Source organism: Podarcis melisellensis, assembly GCF_964234715.1.
Source record: "Podarcis melisellensis genome assembly, chromosome: 12".
Classification (NCBI taxonomy): domain Eukaryota; kingdom Metazoa; phylum Chordata; class Lepidosauria; order Squamata; family Lacertidae; genus Podarcis; species Podarcis melisellensis.
Window position 1 is genome coordinate 48,145,982 of NC_138544.1, and position 21,756 is coordinate 48,167,737.

At 38.2% G+C, this 21,756-nt stretch overlaps 1 protein-coding gene across 2 annotated transcripts in view; it reads left to right on the plus strand.

The window, feature by feature from the left end:
- LMBR1 (limb development membrane protein 1) overlaps window positions 1–21,756 on the plus strand; it is a 62,387-nt gene that overhangs the window by 13,865 nt on the left and 26,766 nt on the right. Inside the window, exons 2-5 of one of the 2 annotated variants that reach the window (XM_081882534.1) lie at window positions 2,198–2,270; window positions 5,533–5,572; window positions 6,822–6,961; window positions 10,988–11,091. In XM_081882534.1, coding sequence (XP_081738660.1) covers window positions 2,198–2,270; window positions 5,533–5,572; window positions 6,822–6,961; window positions 10,988–11,091 — 357 coding nt within the window. Of the gene's footprint in view, window positions 1–2,197; window positions 2,271–5,532; window positions 5,573–6,821; window positions 6,962–10,987; window positions 11,092–21,756 lie in introns of those variants that run through there. The other variant, XM_081882535.1, reaches the window with a different exon arrangement.

Consider the following 21,756-nt stretch of genomic DNA (forward strand, 5'->3'; position numbering starts at 1 on the left):
GATTATCCTCTATAGCATCACCTGACAAATTGTTTATAGACCCATTTCCTACTCTATCCTAAAAATACACTTTGAAGATCACTATGATGAAATTATGGGCAGCTGGAGTTGGAAGTCAGAAATTGATTGCATGTGCAAATCCCTGCATGCCGTTAGGTGTTCTCTGCAAAAATGTGAACTACCTTTATTCTGGCTTTAAATCACACTGATTTAATTTGGAATAATAGATCTCTCGCTGTGGGTTGGAAGTACTGTTTCAGAATTAAATATGACCCTGCTTCCAGTCAAATTGAACTTGGCAAAGCAAGCCATTTTTATTCCATAAGTGTTTTTGCATGAGAACGTAAGTGTTAGCCAATTAATTGTAGATAATGTATTTTAAAATAGTCTCTGCATAAACAACCCTCTAGTCTTTTCATTATCTCCTTCCTGAAACCCTGAGAATGAAGGATAATAGAAGCACTCTGCAGGGTTTTAATGACAAGTGCTGGGTAAGATGAGCTGAACCAGGAATGGGGTACTATATGCTGACAAGCGCTGGCCTGGAGAGTGCTGATCTGTCCAGTCATTTGATATAACTGGTTATTGGCATTTAGAGATAGCTAATTCGAGTGAAAGCACAGTGAATAAAGCCAGAGTCCAAAGAAATTGCAAATTAATATACTGTTCAGGTACAATCCGGCTCAGATTAAGTCCTGACATATGCACGGGGGGGGGGGGGGGGAGGGAATATTCTACTTCCATCCAGATATACAGTCAATCTTCTTCTTTGGCGATCACTCATAACTGAGTAAGATTGTCTTCCATGAATATGGTCTTAACAGTGTGTCCGTAGGCAACTGTGGAGACCAGTTCTGGATCCAGGTAGGAGTTGATCACGGCGAGGATTTGCCAAACGTGCCTTCTTCTTAGCTCATTTCTCCCTTTCGTCCTGAGTTCGTTCTTCAAAGTACATGATGCCTTTCAGTCAGTATTTAATGTGAAACTTGACTTTAAAGTTAAAGAATATTTTTATGAAGTTATTTTTGTTGTTTTATTAATCTCTATTCTGCTTTTCTACTCAGACATTTAAGGCACAGTTGTGCCTTTGTACTTTTAGTATTATTATTAATTACTCTTCTGATATACGTAATGCCAAACCATGGTTTGGTGTTATTCCTAAACCAGCATACTGACTACTAAACATGATTAATAGTAAAATTTGTGTATGTGAGGAGTGCAATCCTTTGGCCATTTGCTATCCATGGGCAACATTACATTGCACAGACTCTCATTATTAGAGGAAATACTAAATTTCATGTTGCATTTTTCATCACATTTTGTATCGGAATGTTTCAATAATGGTAAGAGTCAAGTGGGACGCTGGTAGGTAAGTGTACATAGGATTGCAAGCCTTAGTCAATTATTGGTTGAATTGGGGATTGGCATCCCATAAATTATGTATTTGAATAGTTGGGTTTTTTAGTGTCAGATTGTGGGGCTACTACAGGAAGTGTAATGGTTTAAAACCTTCAATTAACTTTCCATTCATTTTGTTCCTACTTTATTTCTAACATATCTGGCTTTGTTTTCCTGTATTATATTCTAGGTACAGTAGTTGTCTACATGCCAGTGGTTGAAAGAAATACAAATGATTAGTATAAAGTTCAACGCCATTTTAATGCATAGTTTATTTTCTCACAAGCGTGATTCAGTAAAAAAATACCTAGACTTGTGCAATGAATTAGCAGACTTTGTGTGTTGCAGGAGTGCTGGAGTGCCATCATTGCATCCTACTGGTGTTCTGGGTCAGTTGCCAGATTATATCTTCAAATGTGTTGTGCAAGCAAAACAGAAGCTTGCTGGCATGCTCACTGGACAATAAGACTGGCAGTCATCTTGCGTATTAATACACATTGTTCCTGAAAAATGATGGATTAATTCCTTTGCAATCTGGCCTTTTTAATATATCTTGACTAGTTAAGAAGATAAAGTGGTGAATTTTCTTATGTGTGGCCCTTGCAGCAGTAAAATTAGTACTTTGGAAAAGCTACAAAAATAGCCAAAATAACATAAGCATTGCATGTTAGTAATTATGCTGTTGGTATAATGTTTTCTTTCTATTTGTTATAGGTTGTGTCACTTTAGTATTTTTGAAAACTAAATTGCTGCTTGTTATATGATGTGAATCTCGTCACTCTGTAACTTTCTTTTTCAGATCTGTTTTCTTCTGTTTGCTATTCTCTATATTGTTTCCTACTTCATTATCAGAAGATACAAGAGGAAAGGAGGTAACTGTTTTTATAGTCATATGTAGACTGCAATCATAATGGGAAATAGATGAGATGCTCTTGATGATATTGGGGCACAGCGCCAAAAAGGTGTTTTGGGTGATGAGGGGAAAGTTTGTGTTTGACCAGAGAGCCGTACTATTTTACATTATCTCTTCGTTGTATTTGCCCTACCTTTATTTCTTGCAGTGTGAGTTTTCCAACTTGTTAGGACTTTAGCTCTTGTGCCTGTTTTCTTCATTTATAATTTTGCAAGTTGGTTAATAGAAGGTGAAGTTTATTTATTTAAATAATTTATATATTGCTTCTGATAAAAAAATCTCCAAGTGGTTTACCATGTAAAATTCCAATACTAAACTGTTAATACATATAAGAACAAATAAGTACTAAACTATACATACAATCTAAAAAAGAATCAACAATATAAGTAAGTAATGTAACAGCGCCATATGTAAAATGGGACAATAACTTAGTGGGGCAAAACCTGCCCAGGCAGATGTGTGTTAACAGTCTTGGAAAGCACCTTACTGCAATTGCCAGAAAGAAAGCTCATTGCCTGTGCCATGCTGCCACCTAGCTACCAAATGTCTACAGACTGCATGGTGGCAATCTTCTTCTTTGGTGATCACTCGTAGCCGTGTCTTCCATAAACACGGTTTTAACAATGAGTCCACGTGCAATCTTATTAACAGTTGCATGACAGGGATCCTAGTGGTACAAATAGCAGTATGGTTGCAGTCTAAATAAATATGGGTTCAGGATTGCTAATTTAGTCTGACATTACTATGTCAGTAAATGATATGCTATTTAAGGGTTTGAGATTAAAGTTTAACTGGACGGCTTATATTAACTTGTATTTTTAATGTAGGATCCACGTATTGATGGTCAGTGTATCCAATATGTTATGGTTTACTATTACTGTTAGTACTATTTTTCCTGTTTTTCTTCTTCTTTACTTTATTCCCCATCATTTCATGATATTTCCCTCAAATTCCTTGTTAAATTTGCAAATCGAAAAATTAATAAAACATAAATAAACTTAACATCCAAATTTATTTGTACTCAGACAAATTAATTGATGGCAAGGCTATCCAAGGCTACTGGCCATGATGGCTATGTTCTGCTTCCACTGTCAGAGGCATTATTCCACCAACTATCAGTTGCTTGGAATTGCAGGTGGGCAGAAGGCTGTTGCTCTCATGTCCAGCTTGCAGACTTCCCACAGGCACCTGGTTGGTCATTTCTTATCCGTCAAAAACTAAGTTATACTTGGGTAAGGATAGGCTTCTGGTGGCTTGCACCATCAAGCCATCTTGACATTTTTTTCCACTTTCATCTCTAACATTGTGTACAGTGGTACCTCAGGTTACATACGCTTTAGGTTACATACGCTTCAGGTTACACACTCCGCTAACCCAGAAATAGTGCCTCAGGTTAAGAACTTTGCTTCAGGATGAGAACAGAAATCGTGCTCTGGTGGCACAGCGGCAGCAGGAGGCCCCAATAGCTAAAGTTGTGCTTCAGGTTAAGAACAGTTTCAGGTTATGAATGGACCTCCGGAATGAATTAAGTACTTAACCCGAGGTACCACTGTATATTTATAAATGTAGCTTTATGAAAATGAATTCCTTTAAACTTTGACATTTCTCTTTTTTATTTAAACATTTATGAAATACAGTACTTTTATAAAGCACAAATATGAAGCATGATAAAAAATATGAAGTTTGATTAAAAAAAACCCTTGCATAATATTTTGATTACATTTTCATTTCTTTTCTGACAATATTTTAATGGAGCTTTCTAAAGTTTCAAAATTCCAAAACTGTATTTTTCCTTTTTTCTCTTTACACATGAAATTTTGCACTGATTTGTCAAATCATATATATAAAATTTCTTAATACAAATCCTAATAACTAATACGATTTCATATTGTCTTGCACCTTACAGTTGGAACTTTTCAAATTAAACCTCTTTTCAATCGGTTTCTCATTTCCTATCTACCCTGAGTTGTTTTATTTTGGGGTTGAGGGGTTGTTTCTTTTCTGCCAGTTAGGTCTGGAGGGCAGGACAAATGCTCCTCCTGCAAGATAGGCAACAGTCTTGAAGACCCTACCTATCAAGGCCAGAGGGGGGAGTCATCCTATTCAGAGAATGTCTGCTAGTCCAATCTGTAAATATAAATTCATGGTAGAACACAGAGGAAGCACAATTTCCATTTTCCATTTTCTTTAACATTGTTAAAGTAGAGCCAAAGTGCTAAGAAGTGAAGAAAGTGTGATAACAAATTAAGAATTGTACATACAGTCATACCTCGAAAGTTGAACAGAATCCGTTCCGGAAGTCAGTTTGCCTTCCAAAGTCCGGCTCCTGCAGCCAATCGGAAGCCCTGTTGGACATTCTGCTTCCAAAAGAACGTTTGAAAACCAGAACACTCACTTCTGGTTTTCGATCTTTCGGGAGCTGGAATGTTCGACTCCCAAAGCGTTTGGGAGCCGAGGTACGACTGTATTCTAATTTCTCCCCAAATTATGTGTACTCCCATCTACAAATAAACTTTTTACCTATGGTTTCAAAGTGCTTTGAGATTTCACTTCTCTTTATTAATGGAATTTTATTGTTGATGTTATGCTTTGCAGTGCCATGGTATATTTTTCTTAATATTGGTGGTATATAAGTGTTTGCAAATAAAATAAGCATAAGATGGCCTTAGGACATTCTACCAAAGCAAGCAAGGGAGGAAACTTAAGTCACTTGTGCTTCCTCTGTTGACATTTCTGGGTCTCATTTGAGGGTGAAGGGAGAGATGTTTGTTTTGTTTATGCGCTGGATAACATGGACTGTGCATTTTGCCACCAAGATGTGTCTCTTGCCTATGTAAAAGTTAAAAACAGCCATAGAGGAAGCATGAGTGACTTCCTCATTTGCTGCCTCATTGACTGTCCAAAGGCAGTCAGTCAAGAACAATAGGTTTTGTAAACTGTGATGCAGACTCAAATGCTGAATTTGAGATTAGTGGTGGAAAAAAGCTTGTATATAGGAGCATTGTACTATGACAGTACAAAGATTGGGCTATCTTGCTGTGTAGGCATCTGTCTTTAAGGCAAAGACTAGGGCAGTCTAAACAAGGGTTCACTGATTTGTAATCCGTGCATTTTGATCACTTAAACTTTTTTATATATATAAAAATGTTGGAAAAGAAGTAAAAAGCAGGCAACAATTTTCTTGGAAATAAAATGTAATACAAATATGCATTATTTTTCAGATGAGCAAGAGGATGAAGATGCTATTGTCAATAGAATTTCGTATGTATATGTTTGTATGTATATGCATATCTTATTTAGGCTTTCATTACCTTTCTGGTGCTATGCAAATATAGGTCTGGCTTGTACATAATGCCAAACCCACAGACAATTGAATGAATCATGGATTGTTTTTCCAAAGTTTTATTTGTTTTCCAGCTGCTCTTGCCCCATGCTGTTGTAGTTTAGTTTCTAGAATTGGGTGAGCAAACAAACTGTGGTTAAAGAAGGATGTTGGGTTCACACGTAACATCAGGCCAATGGTTGGTGAACCAAAAACAAACCATGGTTTCAAAACACTGAACAAACCGTAATTACGCTTCTGGTCAGGATTTTTACATGACACTAAGTCATGGTTTGAATTTATTTTAATAAACCATGGTTTAGTATAATGAATGAGGCCAAATAAGTGTTTTTCTGTTGCAGAAGAAGAATACTCTTGTGCTCTCCATTCACAAAACTAAAATATATGCTGCTTGCATGGCTTTTTAGCTCTTAGTTTTTGACAATGGATACAGTGTTTATGAATCAAATAGCCTGATGAAAGCAAAAACTGAAAATAGAATCTGCATTCCCCGTATTTAAATTTTTTAAAAGCATGGTGACCCCTGAGAATTTTGACTTTTTGAATAGCTTTTATAAGAAACTCTTATAAACGTATCATTATCATAACTGGCTTTCCATATGACATGGGAGCTGCAATCTGACAATTCTCAGCCCAGAGCCTCCTTATGCATGCCACTCTAGTTGTGTTGTTCTTTGGATTGTGGCATATGTGTGTTTTTCCCTTTTAGTATTCACCTGCAAATCAAAATTTGTTTGAATTTGCTCCCATGCAGAGCTTTTCATTACTTCAGCAGTACTTGACTTTTACAGCAGAGGGAGCACTTTCATTAACCTTGACAGATGTTTGGTTTTCTTTAACACATTCAGGAATAGTGTTTTGTGAGGTATAAGGAAAGATAAGGAAGTGAGAGGATGGTGTGCTAATTAAACTGCTTAGAGGCCATAGAGGCCATCTTGGTATGCGTAAGCCACATATAAATTAATAATAATAGCAGCTAATATTTGATAGGTTTCTATTCTATTTTTTTAAAAAATTAAACTTTGCATGTTGAATATTAGCTCTGGTGCCTGCAAAGCAGTGGCAGTTATGCATTGAAGCTCTTTTTAAGCTGTTTTCATTAACTTAACAGTTTGTGTCTGAACTGTTGTATTAGCAGTAACAATAATGCTTCCTTTTGATTTTCAGGCTATTCTTGAGTACATTTACTCTTGCGGTTTCAGCTGGTGCTGTCCTTCTTCTACCTTTCTCAATAATCAGCAATGAAATCCTGCTCTCTTTTCCACATAGCTACTATATTCAGTGGTTAAATGGATCTCTAATTCATGGTTTGTATTATACAATTTTAATATTGGTACTTGAATTTTAAACACAAAGTTATCTTAAGTGTACCAGCTATGCATCAGATCAGAACCATTAGGGTACACAGATTACCTTAGGAAATATTTTCCATCCTAAGTAGGGGCATTCAGTAAACTAGGCAGGTAATCGTACCTGCTTTTCACTTTTAGAATGCTCTTTTTTCATAAGGGCTCTCCAAATCCTGAACTTGTGCATCTTCTGCAATTGATGCAAGATGCTTTTAGTCAAACTGGCTTTTGGTGGCAAGGGACATGGTACAATAATTAGCATTTTCTTTTCCACCCTGAGGTCTTGGGACAGGGTGATTGTAAGTCCAATTAAGAACAACAACAACAAAACAAACAAACAAACAAACAAACAAACAAACAAACAAACAGGACTTTCATTGGATAGATCAACTTAACTATTTTTCAGAAGGGGTTGAATGCTGTCTTTTAGACACTCCTCAATTATCTATACTAGATTTGTGGGATGTGGTGGCATCCCCAATTAGCTGTCATTCTGGTTCTGTGTGGGAAGAATGAAACTTGGGAAGAGCGGCTGCTTTGTTTTCATTATAGGGTTTGTTTTGATGAGGTCAGAGATGTCCTGCTCTACTTCTGTCCAATATTCAGATTAGTATTCTGAACCACACAGAACTGGCATTCCACAGGTGATAACACAAGCAGTGTAGCTGAGAGTCAGCACTGAATGGTATGTGAATTGCAGGCTGATGATGGTTATACATTCAAACCCAGAGGCAACATGGTTCAAAGGCAGTCTAAAGTCAAAACAGAGGGAGGCCCAGCAAATAGCTAGGTAGACGGGCTGCTCCTCCGTGATGTTTGCCTCAGGGAGCTCCTGGTCATCCTCCAGCACGCCAATAGCAACAAGCTGCATATGAGAACCCACATATCCAACTGTACGATGAATTGATTTAAGGGGGCATGAGATAAATGAAGATCATCAATGGTAACTCTGCTTTGAGTGATTGATGTGTGGGAATGTCTATATAAAGACTGCCTTTCTTTTTGGTACTTCAGTTTGCAGTGCAGAAGCAAGATTATTGGCTGTGCAAGACAGGAATTATCCTGTTATTTTGCCTTGAAGATGAGAAAGCTAGTTTGGTGTAGCAGTTAGATTAGGATTTGGGAAACCCAGGATCAAATCTTCACTTAGTTATGAAGCTCACTAAGTAGTGCTGGGCCAGACACTGTCTCACCTGCCTTGTGAGGTGGTGGTGAGAAAAAAACTTGTGTGCCACTTTGAGCTCCTTGAAGGCAAATGGAATATATATATTTGGGGGGGGAGTCATTGAACAGGTGGAGTATACTGCTTAGTCAGCAGCTTAGAATCTCAGTGTGATATTGGATGTCATATACAAAGTTATACAGTGGTACCTCAGTTTTATGAACATAATCTGTTCTGGAAGTCCGTTCTTAAACCAAAACCGTTCTTAAACCGAGGCACACTTTCCCTAATGAGGCCTCCTGCCGCCGGCACCCTTCCACTGTTCAGATTCCGTTCTTACCAAGGTAAAGTTCTCAAACCAAGACACTATTTCCGGTTTTGCGGAGTTTGTAAACCAAATTGTTCTTAAACTGAGGTACCATTGTATTAACTTTAGTTAGCTACTGAATTTGTGTGCTTGGGGTCCTCAGTCATTCTGATGAAGTCAATTTGTGGTATTTTTTTATTAAGCACTAGCATGGATTGTTTTAGATACTTAATATTTTTAATTCCTGCACTAGAATGTGTTACTTCCCTTGAGTCCTTCATAGAGAAATTGAATTAATAAAAATATATTTGTGTATCTTCTGCCCTGATCTGGTATCTGGGACGCGCACATGGTAGTTTAAAACCAGAAGCTCCTACATGAACTTTGTTTATCTTATTTTGCATAGTAATATCTGTAATCTACATGTAAGCATACAATTTTGCAGTCTGTTCCTGTGGTAGATTCCTTTATAAAGGATGTCTAATTGAATTCAGAAATCTTTTGAAAACTTTGAAAATGCATTGTGCTTGATACAAACACCTAGGGAATGCCAGGTTTATTACACTTAGAATTGTAGACTCAGAAGGGACCCCAGTGATCACCCAGCCCAGCCCCTGCAATGCAGGAATATGCAGATGGAACATATGGGAATTGAACCCACAACACTGGCATTACGAGCACCACACTCGTAACCAACTGAGCTAACTGGAATAGGCTAGTGATTGTAGTTCCGTTATTCATTTGTAATGGTTCTGAAAGCCAAGGTAGATAACCTTTTAAAGTGAAAACAATAATTTTAAAGTATGTCTAACACCAGATAAATTTAGCTCAATTTCAAGACTCTTCAGATATTGGAACTTAAGTAATACATAAAATGAACATGACAAATGTGAGGTTGTTGTTATCTCATATGTGTCCAGCAGATGGGGATAGAATATAGTGAAAACTCCACATCCACACAATGCAGGACTTGCATTCTATTCCACAAATACTGTCGGCAAGGGTGAGGCTTTATCAGAAGTGGTAACATGCTTGCTTAATTGCAGTTTTCTTTCACTTAAATGCTTTAACATTTAGATTGTATCAGGTAAGCTGGCAAGGTTTGTGTGGGTTGCTCATAAAACCCTTCATACATTGTAGTTTGTCATCAGCCGCATTAATGCTTAGGGTGTGGTTGCTCACCCCATGTTTTGCGCACCCAGCCAGTTTACCCCCTCCCCAGACAACCTTTTGTTCCTCCTTTATGATATCCTCTCTTTGGGGGTTAAAAGAGTTACCGGCAGTAATAGACCTATGCTTCTTCATACATATAAAAGCAGTTTTTGGCACACAAATATTTGTGGACAAAGGAAGTATAGGAGAACAATTAGGTGTGCATAGCAAAACATTCCAAACATATTTTCAGGGTGTAGTTTGATTCCCTGCCCCCCTTGACGAAGATCTTGCACAAGCTGCTTGCCTCATAGGTTCTTCTAAGGAAAAGAGGACGAAACTTTGAATGGATGAGGTTGAGTTCTATGTTGCACTGCCTGCTAGACAACATGTGGCATGTAACTGAGCCACTTCAGATGCCTATTTATTTATTTATTTATTTATTTAATATACAGTCTTTCATCCACAGATCACATGGCAGTGCACAACATAAATAGACAAAACGAAAACACAACATGGATTACATAATGACAAAAGAAATCACCCCGTAAAAACGCAGTTTAAAGGCCCTAGATTGCCTAATCTGCCAAAGGCCAGGTCTTATAGGAACATTTTTGTGCAGTGCCTAAAGATATGTCATGAAGGCAGCAGGTGAGCCAGAGCCTCCCTGGGGAGAGCATTCCACAAATGGGGAGCCACTGCAGAAAAGGGCCATTCTCATGTTGCCACCCTGCAGACGTCTCTTGGAAGGGCGCACATGAAGAAGGGCTTCACATGATGATTGCAGGGTCTGGGGCAGTTCATATGAGGGGAGGCAGTCCTTGAGGTATTGTGGTCCTAAGCCGTTAAAAGCGCTATAGGTCAAAACCAGCACTTTGAATTGGGTCTAGAAACTGATTGGCAGCCAGTGCAGCCGGGCCAGGATCAGAGGTCAAGGAAACTTAACAGGGACATATTTCCCAATCTCTCCTCATGACAGAGGCTATCATACAAGCAGTTTCTGTGCCAAAACCAGGCCAAAACCCTGATTGAAATGGATCCAGAAAATTGGTTTCCTCCAAGAAGAGGAATCTAGTTTTCAAACTATGTACTGTAATTCAGAGTAGTGAAAGTGTCAGTGAGCATTATATTTGGGTTCTGCTGTTAACACTGGAAGGCAATAAATTATTAAGTGATATAGTGGTCTTTCATAAGCATACGAAAATAAAGTTCAGCAGTGAGCTGAATTGTGGACAAACACTTTTGGAATGATTTCTTCACTTCAATGAGGGTGTTGTGGGATAAATGATAGAACTCATTTTGTGCTTTACTTTAAAGGTTCTGCAGTTTTCACAAATAACACATACATTTTGTTTTTCTCTAGGCTTATGGAATCTTGTTTCTCTCTTTTCCAACCTTTGTTTGTTTGTACTGATGCCCTTTGCTTTCTTCTTTCTGGAGTCGGAAGGCTTTGCTGGCTTAAAAAAGGTGCGTGGATATTAAACATATGTGAATGTGATGGTTAAAATACCATGAGCAGCCAGCAATGCTATATATACAAAACTAATGGCCAGCTTTTAGAATCTATTATAAAACAAACTGATGTATGTTAAATGATGATAGTAATTGGCGTTGGCAATAATTATGTATAAACCTGAGTAATAGGAACTTAAAAATATAGTAGCAACAAAACTCTTGGCTGGTCTGCATTCAGGCTAGTCCTCTTAATATATTATGTTTGATAACCTTGCTATTACAATAAAACAAATAACACAGTACACAAATAATATTTTTGAAGGAGTATAACAAGTGAGTGAGAGAGAGATTTATTTAGGGAATTTATATCTGAAATACGTTATGAATCTTGAAGGGGCCCAGAAGCGACCTTAAGTCTCATTGCTTTACAATTTTGGGTCTAGTAGACCCAAATGGAGTCACATGACTTAAATTGATTAATTTTTGGTTGTATATATTTCAACAATCCCAAAGTTTGAGAGTCAGTAGCACAGTTGTTGTAAAGGTACAGTGATCTGTTGTGGAACAACCCCACTGAAGAAAATAGCAGTGGTTACCCAGATATTGCTGGTTGCAAATGGGCCCCATAACTGTTCAAGCTTCAGGGCCACAAAAAGACAGGTCCACCATTGGGCTGACACTTAAAAAATTGAGTAATATTTTGAACCAGGCTCACCGTAACAGCACTCTGGGCCTTCCCCTCAAAACACACTTCAGACACCCCTATTTACAAGTCCTGGTTGCAAGCTCCCAGAGACTGCAATCAGCTAAATAGAACAGCTGCTGACTGCTAACTCCTCCCATTGTTTGGTATGGTCTCTTTCTTAGTCCTAGTTTCCTTCTGCAGGTTACCCTCCACCTCTGCCACCTGAATTAACCCTTTCCTCTTCATGTGGAGTCCCCATAGATGCAATGTAGAAGTCTCCTTCGTATTCCTGTTCAGACAGATTTATTTTTTGAAGCCCAGACAGGACAAAATGCATATGACAGCGTATGAGCATGAAAACGGTTCAGATATCCCAGTGATCCTGGAATCTGCTAGTCAGGCCATTGGTTGATCTCGGTCAGTACTGTCAACATGTTTGACTGTGGCTCTCCAGGTTTTTAGACAGGAGTCTTTCTCACCTGTACCTGGAGAATTGAACCTGGGGCCTTCATGATGCAAAACAGATGTTCTACCATTGAGCTGTTGCCCTTCACTGAATATCTGATACCTGCATTGCTTTACAGGTGGTTGTGTATGAAAATGTACATACCATGCCTGCAGAGGAATTTTTGGATCTGTATTGTGTGTGTGTGTTTGTGTTTATGAAACTTTCTTACACACACAATCATACTCCTCAATAAATAAAATGGAAATAGGTTTTTCCAAAATAATGAATTTGTTTTTTACTATATAAAAAATGTAAATAAAGTAGAGCTAATTTTTGTGTGTGTAAATGTGCTTCTGGATAAATTGATTAAATGTAGCAGCCTGAATATAAACAATTAAAACTCTTCACTTTTTCCTTGTATCTATTTACACCTTCCTTTAAAATGGCAAATTTCAGGGAGCAAGATTAGGTGCTCCCAAACCATTTGTTAATGGAAGTAGGTGCAAGTTTCTATGAGGATGAAGTGAGTGAATTCTGAACTATCTAATTCAAAGCATGTGAATTGATGTTTGATATTACTTTATGGTGAGTATTTTTATAGCAATTGAAAAGCCATTTATCCTTCCCCCCAACAAGTCTTAGGATTCTCCCATTAGGTAGGACTACAATCTGTATCTGATATCTGAGGCCTCCACAGATGTAATGATACCAATCCCCTATGGAGCTGGGATCCAGCTAAGTAATGTGCATTTTCTTTAGAAACACATACTCTCTCCCCTCAGTCCCTGCTTCTTTCGACATGATTGTTGCTATCTCTGTGCTGATTTTGGAAACAAGTCTTGGATAGTGTTCACCATGGCTTTGTCTCTGGACCATAGCCATACTGCCTTTGATTAAGGCCGATGGGAATATGTAATTCTGCTACCTTTTCCTAACCCTATTACTACTATTACTGTTTATCTGAAGAAGTGTGCATGCACACGAAAGCTTATACCCAGAACAAACTTAGTTGGGCTCTAAGGTGCTACTGGACATTTTTTATATATATTTTGACTGCCTCAGACCAACACGGCTACCTACCTGAACCTATTACTACAGTTAAGGAACAGACAGTGTTAAATTTGCATTTATGAAAGAAAGCCTTCTGACTCTTTTTGGGTACCAGCTGATGGCTTGACTGCTAGAACTTAACCCCCTACCCCAGTTACAGATAGGTAGCCGTGTTGGTCTGCCATAGTCAAAACAAAAAAAATTCCTTCCAGTAGCACCTTAAAGACCAACTAAGTCAGTTCTTGGTATGAGCTTTCGTGTGCATGCACACTTCTTCAGATACCCCTACCCCAGTGTAATATATTGTATAATAAATTATGATATATTTTGATAATGAACAGTAGGCCTTAGTAATGTTTATAACAACTAGACTAATATTTTCTGTTTGTTTAAAAAAGATAAGTCCTCATCACTACCACTCTTTGCTGCTTGCAAATTTATTGTGAGTTATTCTGTTCTAATTGATGGCATTCATTCTCTATGGCATATGGTTCCTCTGGAAGGCTCCCATTGATTCCCTTGGGCAAAAGTTGTTTTTTTTTAAACCACTTCCATATTACACAGAGATACAGATACGGAAATTGGCCACTCACCACGGATGGATGCAGTGTTCTGAAAATCAAACTAAACACGATTCTCTGTCTAGGGTTTTAATTAAACCATTCTGTTAATTCAGACAGGATATTTTAGGCCTAAGGGGATTAACTCACTGCTTTTTAAAAGGGGCTTAAATGGCCTTTTCCCTTAGTCCACTGTTACATTTTTTTATTGGGTCTGCAGTTTTCTCCATATTCTTTAAATTGTAAATCTAGATAGATCCGTCTTCACTCTGAAAGCTGGTTTTCAGTACTTACATCCTTGTTAAATGTCTTGGAGTTCATTATTGCCTTGATAGTAAACAAACATAATTGTTTTAGTTACCCAAATTATTTCACCTAGGCTACCTTTTAGAATCTACTTTTTCACTTATTCACTCATTGCGATACACAAAGCATTAAAAGCACATAAGAATGTAATTAATTTCCTATATTTTAATTCTTGATTTATATTTTACTCAAGGAGATTTTGTTCATCTGCTGCTGGACTTTTTTTGTTGTTGTTAATATGCAGCTGGTGCTTCAGCTGGTTCTTTTTGGAATAATTTACCTATTATGTGAATTGGCAGCTTCTCTGTGTCATTGTGTAGCCAAGCTACACTTTCCTATATGGAAGGTGTCTTCTGCTTGTGGAAGGACTATTTTATGCCATGCACTTGAGCACTGTGTCAGAAAAAGGAAGCTAAATCAAGGATGTTCTTCTGCTTGCGCAAGCAGAAGCATGAGAATTGTTACAGTGCTGTGTGATGGTGTTTGAGGAAGCTCTTCTGCAAGCATTTCCAAAACAGCAATGGGTGTGTCCTTCTTTCCCTTCCTGGCTCTTTGGAGTTAGTGTGGTGTAGTGGTTAGAATGTCAGATTAGGGAGAATGTCAGACTAGGGAGACAAGGGTTCAAGTCCCCACTTAACCAAGAAGCTCGGCAAGTGACATTGGGCCAGTCACAGTCTCTCAGCCTAACTTCATAGGATTGTTGTGAGGATAAAATGGAGCGGGGAGAACTATTACACCACCTTGAGATATAAACGTAATAGGGACGCTGGTGGTGCTGTGGTCTAAACCACCGATCCTCTTGGGCTTGTTGATTGTAAGGTTGGCAGTTTGAATCCGCATGACAGGGTGAGTTCCCATGGCTTTGTCCCAGCTCTTGCCAACCTAGCAGTTTGGAAGCATACCAGCGTGAATAGATAAATAGATACTGCTGCAACAGGAAGGTAATTGGTGTTTCTGTGTGATCTGGCACTCATCATGGTGTTCCGTGCTGGCCACATGACCTGAAAAAGCTGTCTGTGGACAAAGGCCGGCTCCCTCGGTCTGAAGCGAGATGAGCGCCATGCCGCAAGGTCAAATTCAACTGGACTTAACCATCTAGGGGTCTTTTACCTTTATCCATAAATGTAATAATACATACATGCATGCATAAACAAAACAAAACAAAACAAAACACCATTGCCTTCTGAGTCTGTGATCCAAAGAACTGTGGAATTAGTTCTTGATAACAAGGACCTTTAGACATGTTCTTTTCAAGATAGCACCCCCCCCCCCACGAATACAGAAACTCATGAGTTTTTAAAACAGTTTGTGACAAGTTTATCAGCAACAAAATATTGCAGTATATCTTCTAGAATACTGTAACTTGTAAGGAACTTACAAGTGGTCTTCCTCTGATGATGCGGCATTCGGCTGCACAGTTTTGCATCAGGTGCTTTGATCACTAGCACTGCAATTGGGACCCGTCCAGTTGGGAACCATTGTGGTATGTGCCAAGCAAGTTAACCCTTTGTCAACTTACAGAAATAGGATGATAGGTGACAAGGGTTTAACTAGGGCCCTCCCCTCTTGGGTGTGCAGTTCAGTTTTCTGTTAAAAATATGTGTTCATTATTTACTTCTACATTTTTCTGTGTATCCTTGTTTTGAGCTGGGGTGGGAGGTATACAAATCTGCTTAGATGCTTTGCAGAAGGACACAGTTAACACCTGCTACAGCTTGGCGAGTCCGAAAAACCGATCAGAGCGAGCTGACATCTCACAAATCGTTGCTCCTGCCTACAGCATGTGATCAGAATAGAATAGAATAGAATAGAATAGGCTTCCCCCTCTGAATTAAAAAAAAAAGAAAAGTTTTAGACTTCTAAGTTGCTTGAAGTTCACCCAAGTAAGCTGATGTCTCCCTCTTGTTTCTCAGTAGCCTCATTTTGGTTCCATTGTATTGCCACTCAGCCACCTGAGTTTGCTATTATAGGGGATACGGCATGGGGATGCAGATTGTTGGAAAGGAAAGTAATTCTTAAATTTCCATGGTTCATGATAAACCTTTTGCATTGGCTTAAGGAGCTATTTGGATTTTGGCCTATATGTCGAAATCTCAGCTGTCAGTATATGTATGTATTTTATTAAATTTCTGTCTCTCCCTTCCTCCTAAAGAAACCCAGGGGAGCAGTGCACACAATGTGTACACAAAGGCCATAAGTTCAATTTGTGTACACATTGTCAGTTGAAAGATAAATGCTGTTTATATGTGTTCATAACCTAGCTATAGTGATGCTTCTTGACGTATCATCAAATGCATTATCATAGTAAGAAGTGCTTCTGAAGGGGCATCATTTGTATTTGACTGAAATGCGAAATTTGAAACATGAATAAAAAACACACACCATAGCATACTTTCACCTTGGGTTTTTGTGTGTGTGGTTTTTTTTGCCCTTGAAGTTATGGCATAAAATTTACCATGAGCGACAGCAACATCCTGACCAATTATGCAAAGTATCCAGACATCTTCATGTTTGAAACACAGCACAAAATGTCTGTGGATTAAGAAGTTAACTCTGGGAACATCAAAAGAGAGTGCTTGATAATAAAAGCAAATGGTAGAAGATTTTGAGGTAACTTCCTTGCTTAATTAATTAGGTAGGCCAGGTGGAAGTGAAGAGGCCAGTGTTGGTGCTCAGAATATCTATAAAGCTGAGCAACATGACAGCACAATAGAGGAGGAACAAAGATTGTTTTAATATACTTCTATCCTGTGTCACAGTTTGAAATTGTCCTGGTTTATGTCCCTTTTGGCAAACTTACATAAAAGTGACCCTGTACTGTATTTTATGACCAGATGACTTTCCCCCCCTCAGTGGCTAATTTGTATCAGGCCCCCAATGTTAAAGAGACAGAGAAATGAGTAGGAAGTCTAAGCCAGTACGTCTCAAGGACGCTTCATTGCGTTCTTTCATTATTTTTGCTCGTTTTTTTTGCCACTGATCATCCATAAATTGTTGGAAATAAGTGATTAAGGAAGTGCTGCTTAGTGTTAGTGGCACATGGATGTTCTTGGTGAGCCGTTTTTTTGCGGGTGAAAGGAAATCAAGCACTGCGAAAAACAAAAAGGAAGGCTCCTGCTGGGAACCTTTCAAGGAAATTTAACTTGCATAATGTTTTGATCTTGGTGTTTGTTACAAAAAATAGAGCAATATTTCACCAGCTGTTGTGTGTCAAGTAGTAACCCCATCACCACTTCCACCTCTCCCTCTCTAGCATAGAACAGTTGTAATAAGAAAACTGTTTGAAAATAAAACAGGCTTAGCCTTATTTTTTTTGTACAGATATGAGTGAGAGACTACTGCCCAAAAGACTTTATTTATGACAGCTCAGTGCTTCAAGTTATGTTAAGCATTTCTGTAGTTCTTCAAAATCGTTTCCTAAATTTTCAGCAGTGAGAAACAATTTGCAACAAGAGACTGCATAGCACTGTACAGATAATACGCGGGGGGGGGGGGGAATCTATAAAACTTCAGTCCTATATGTTTTTAAGCAGGAAAAAGCAAATTAGTCATGGCTATTTAATGTAGATGACTGATACGTTGTGACTCCTCAGTTCAGAGGATCATTCCTGATAGATTTTGGAGTTCATAAATTACGTTATTTGAAATTTCAGCTCTGCCAAGAATAGCAGGTTTAGAAATTGTTGGAGCAGCCTTACATATAGGTTTAATGTTTGATTTTTTGGCAGAGAGAGAATCTTATTTGGCATCATCTTTGAATATTTAGTACAAATGCTTTAGATCTTGGCTTTTTTGCCGGGTATCTTAACAGACTTTTACATGTTTTAAGAAGTAAGTGCAGAATTATCTTAACTGTGATGGAATATTTGTAGTGCATCACTTAGCGGATTTGTTGTTAAAAACATTTTGTTCCTCTAAAAAAAATTCTGGAATAACTTTAATCCCTTTTATTTGTTGGTAATACTATTAAAGACGAGGGCAGCTCTTCACTGGGGAATCATCTCTTGATTAAACTCTTGCCTTTTTCCCAAGCAGGGTTTTCTGTATAGCTTCCCAGAAAAATTGTTAATGAGAAGAGAGTTCCTTTATATGACAGAAGCCCCACTCTATGCCTGCTTAAATATCTGAAGTATGGGATAAGCACAAACTACTGTGAATATTGGCTTTCCAAACAGAATAATGGAATGTGGTTAGGAGTGTGTGTTTATTTGGCGTTTACTCTCATATTTATTTGTCTATAAAAATCATCCATCACAGACTGAAATTTTAGTGCTCTGATCTCAGCGAAATGTTTACTGGTATGCAGCTGAATTGTGCTGCACTATATTACACCCCATTTACTTTTTCATTACCAGAACTAGAAGCAAAAGTTATTTAAACAGTGACATCAAAGGCTATCCAATGTTTTGACATTTGCTAAAATCTTAAGTTAATATTTTCTTTAAAATTCATTTAAAACATACTACTATAGGTGTTTTGTTTAAAGTGGCATCCTCGCTGGCTTAGCGCTTTCTTTGCAACTAGCGGCTAAGGCTATTATTAAACATAAATTTGAAAATCCTCGAACTATAAAAGCCACAATATAGGACATTTGATACTATGGTTGCTAATTAAAACTGCAGCAGCATCGGTGACTTCAGGGTTGTAATCAGTACAGATGATGGGGAGGTAATTTGGGCCAGGTCTACACCATGCAACAACCCTGCCCATTCCTTCTCTGACAAGAATAAATTATATGAAACAAATGAATTTACATATTTTTGCCTCATTCATTTTTGCCTCATTTATTATTTTTTAAAAGTTCTGTAGTGATATAGGAATGCTAAATTATTGTGCTAGCATTAGAAAAGAATATTTTTATCAATATTTTCTTCCTAAGCTCCTAGAAAAAGAATTAAAAAGGTAAAGGTACCCCTGCCTGTACGGGCCAGTCGTGTCCGACTCTAGGGTTGCGTGCTCATCTTGCTCCAGAGGCCGTGAGCCGGCGCCGTCCAAAGACACTTCCGGGTCACGTGGCCGGCATGACGAAGCTGCAGCTGGCGAGCCAGCACCAGCACAGCACATGGAAACGCCGTTTACCTTCCCGCTATAAAGCGGTATCTATTTATCTACTTGCACTTAAGAGTGCTTTCGAACTGCTAGGTGGGCAGGAGCTGGGACCGAACGACGGGAGCTCACCCCGCCACGGGGATTCGAACCGCCGACCATACTATCGGCAAGTCCTAGGCACTGAGGTTTTACCCACAGCGCCACCTGCGTCCCATAGAAAAAGAATTAAGCAGGTGTAAAAAGTTCTGGTTGGGTCTGTTTCATGGGTGTTTCTCAGATTTGCAAGTTGCATAGAGGGCAGTGCCAATACAAAGCAATGTTAACACACATTGCAAGAGACCAAGATATTCTGCAGAATTGTGTCTTAAATCCTGAGTTCTGTAGAAATGCGTCAGCTTATTGTTCAGGCCCCTCCTCCACTTTTTTTTAAAGGAATATGACTGTTTTAATTTCATGGATAATTTAGTGTACTTGAACTCCTGCAATGCTGATTCAGTTTGTTGAAATAGACAGCTTAAGTTTAAGATCTTTCAAAATTTTAATTGACCTTAATAATCAGTTTGAATTTTGTCACCTAATAAGGTTTAAGGTTTTGGTATTGAGCTATAAAGCCTTAAACAGTTTGTGGCCAGGATACCAGAAGGAGCTTGTTCTCCCTGTTTTCCAGTGCAACCCTATGTTGTTTAAAAAACACGGTTGTGTTCCCCGTCCTTTGCTGATGCTTTTCATAATATATCTTTCCTAGTTTGTATTTGCATTTTCTCACTGTATTTTAAAATTTTAATATTGTTCTACTACACCACTTCAGTACTTGACATGAAAGGTGGTATCAAAATATTTTAAAATAAATATGTATGCAAATATATTATTTTAAAATGACCCTTAGTCTAGTATTCTTATTTGATGTTTTGCTTCCTTTAATATATGTATATATTACTGCTGATAGAGAGCACTTTGGGGCAAGCATTGTAGGATGTGTAGTTTTCCACCAGCCTACCAAGTTCATTCATTTTTAATGAATGAGAGACAACAATTTTTGTTAGACAGTCTGAGGCTTCTGTATGTCATCCATCCATGCATCTTTTACCCTGAGTATATTCAAAAATTGTGTTGCTCCCCTTCCATTTAGGTCTGCTAACGCTTATTCAAGTTTCTTGACTCTCATGTCCCAATAGTGAATAATTGTAACAACAAAGGCAGCTTCTGTGATTTTCACTAATTTAATGAGGACACTAGCTACAAATGCATATTAATGTAAGCCTCAAGCATGACTGCAGAAAGCTCCAAATCTAGTATGCCAACCTAACAAGTTACGCTTTTCTCACAATTAAAAGAAATTTTATCTGTAGTCTAATGCACACTGTCTTGACAAGACTTGATATTTGATTCTGAGTCAATAATACTTAATATTTGTCAATAATACTTAATATTTGTTAGCCAATCCATATAATTGTATGTGTGTGGTAGCCTGGTGTGCTTTCCGCTTCTACTTATTCCTGGAATTTTCCAAAAGTACAAAATCTGAAAAAGTTTGATCCAGAGTCAACAGGGAACTGTCATCAGAAAACATGGAGAGAATGGAGAGAAACTACCCTCTAGGTATAAGTTGTAAACACACTTATTGAGGCATGTCTTAATGTGTTTCAATTGACATAATAGTAATCCTCTTTAATACAGATTTATTAGGGGAGGAGAGAGGGCTTCTTTCTTAGTAATTATGCTTTGTGGCTTCCTAGTCTCTCATTGCTTCAAGACTGTAAAGTCAGCTGCCATTCATACATGAGCAGAAAAGTTACTTTAAAGGCAAATTCTGCTTTTTAGAAGAATTAATTATCAGGTCCTTTATGCGCCTCTGCAGGATGGCTGTAATCGTGAAAAGAAATGCAATAGACATAGGGAAATTGGATTTGGAAGTATAGAAGGATTTTTGAAGTGCTTTTATGAAGAAGAAGCTAAGCTTTTAAAACTTGCAACCTTCTCTTGCTGAACTGAAAGTGGCCCTCTGCACTGCTGGAACTTTAAAGTGAGGATCTGGGTGTCTGGCCCAGGAGAAACTGATGTGTGTTGGGCCATGTTTATATCAAACCCAGCCATCTCCAATAACCTACATGCGAAGGAACTGGTATTGCATCTCAAGTATGTGTAGTGCTGTGCTGTGCTCTTGAGGGTGTTCACATTGCAAGGAACAGAGCAGAAGCCATTATGGTGGAAGACTGTATTTGGGTTGGCACATTGTACTTGAGCAAACTAATGCCGGCTGGATTACGTACCGTACTTGGCTTTCCATTCTCTTGACTGGAACTGTAGATAACATTTGACCAATATCCTTTCTCAGCTGAGGGACTTAATAAAAGCAATTTGTCATTTGAAAATGCTCCTGTGAAAATACTAAGATTTATGGGATAAAATGGTTAAAAACTGTGATGCCAGTTAGTAACTGTAAACTGTTGTCTGTGGCATTAGAAGAAGAAAGTCTAGTTTAGGCTCTCAAAAGTCGCTTATGGAAGGAAATATATGGTGATCAGCTGTGTGTGGGTCAATATATATTTGTGCGTGTTTTAAATGCAAGTTATTTTTTT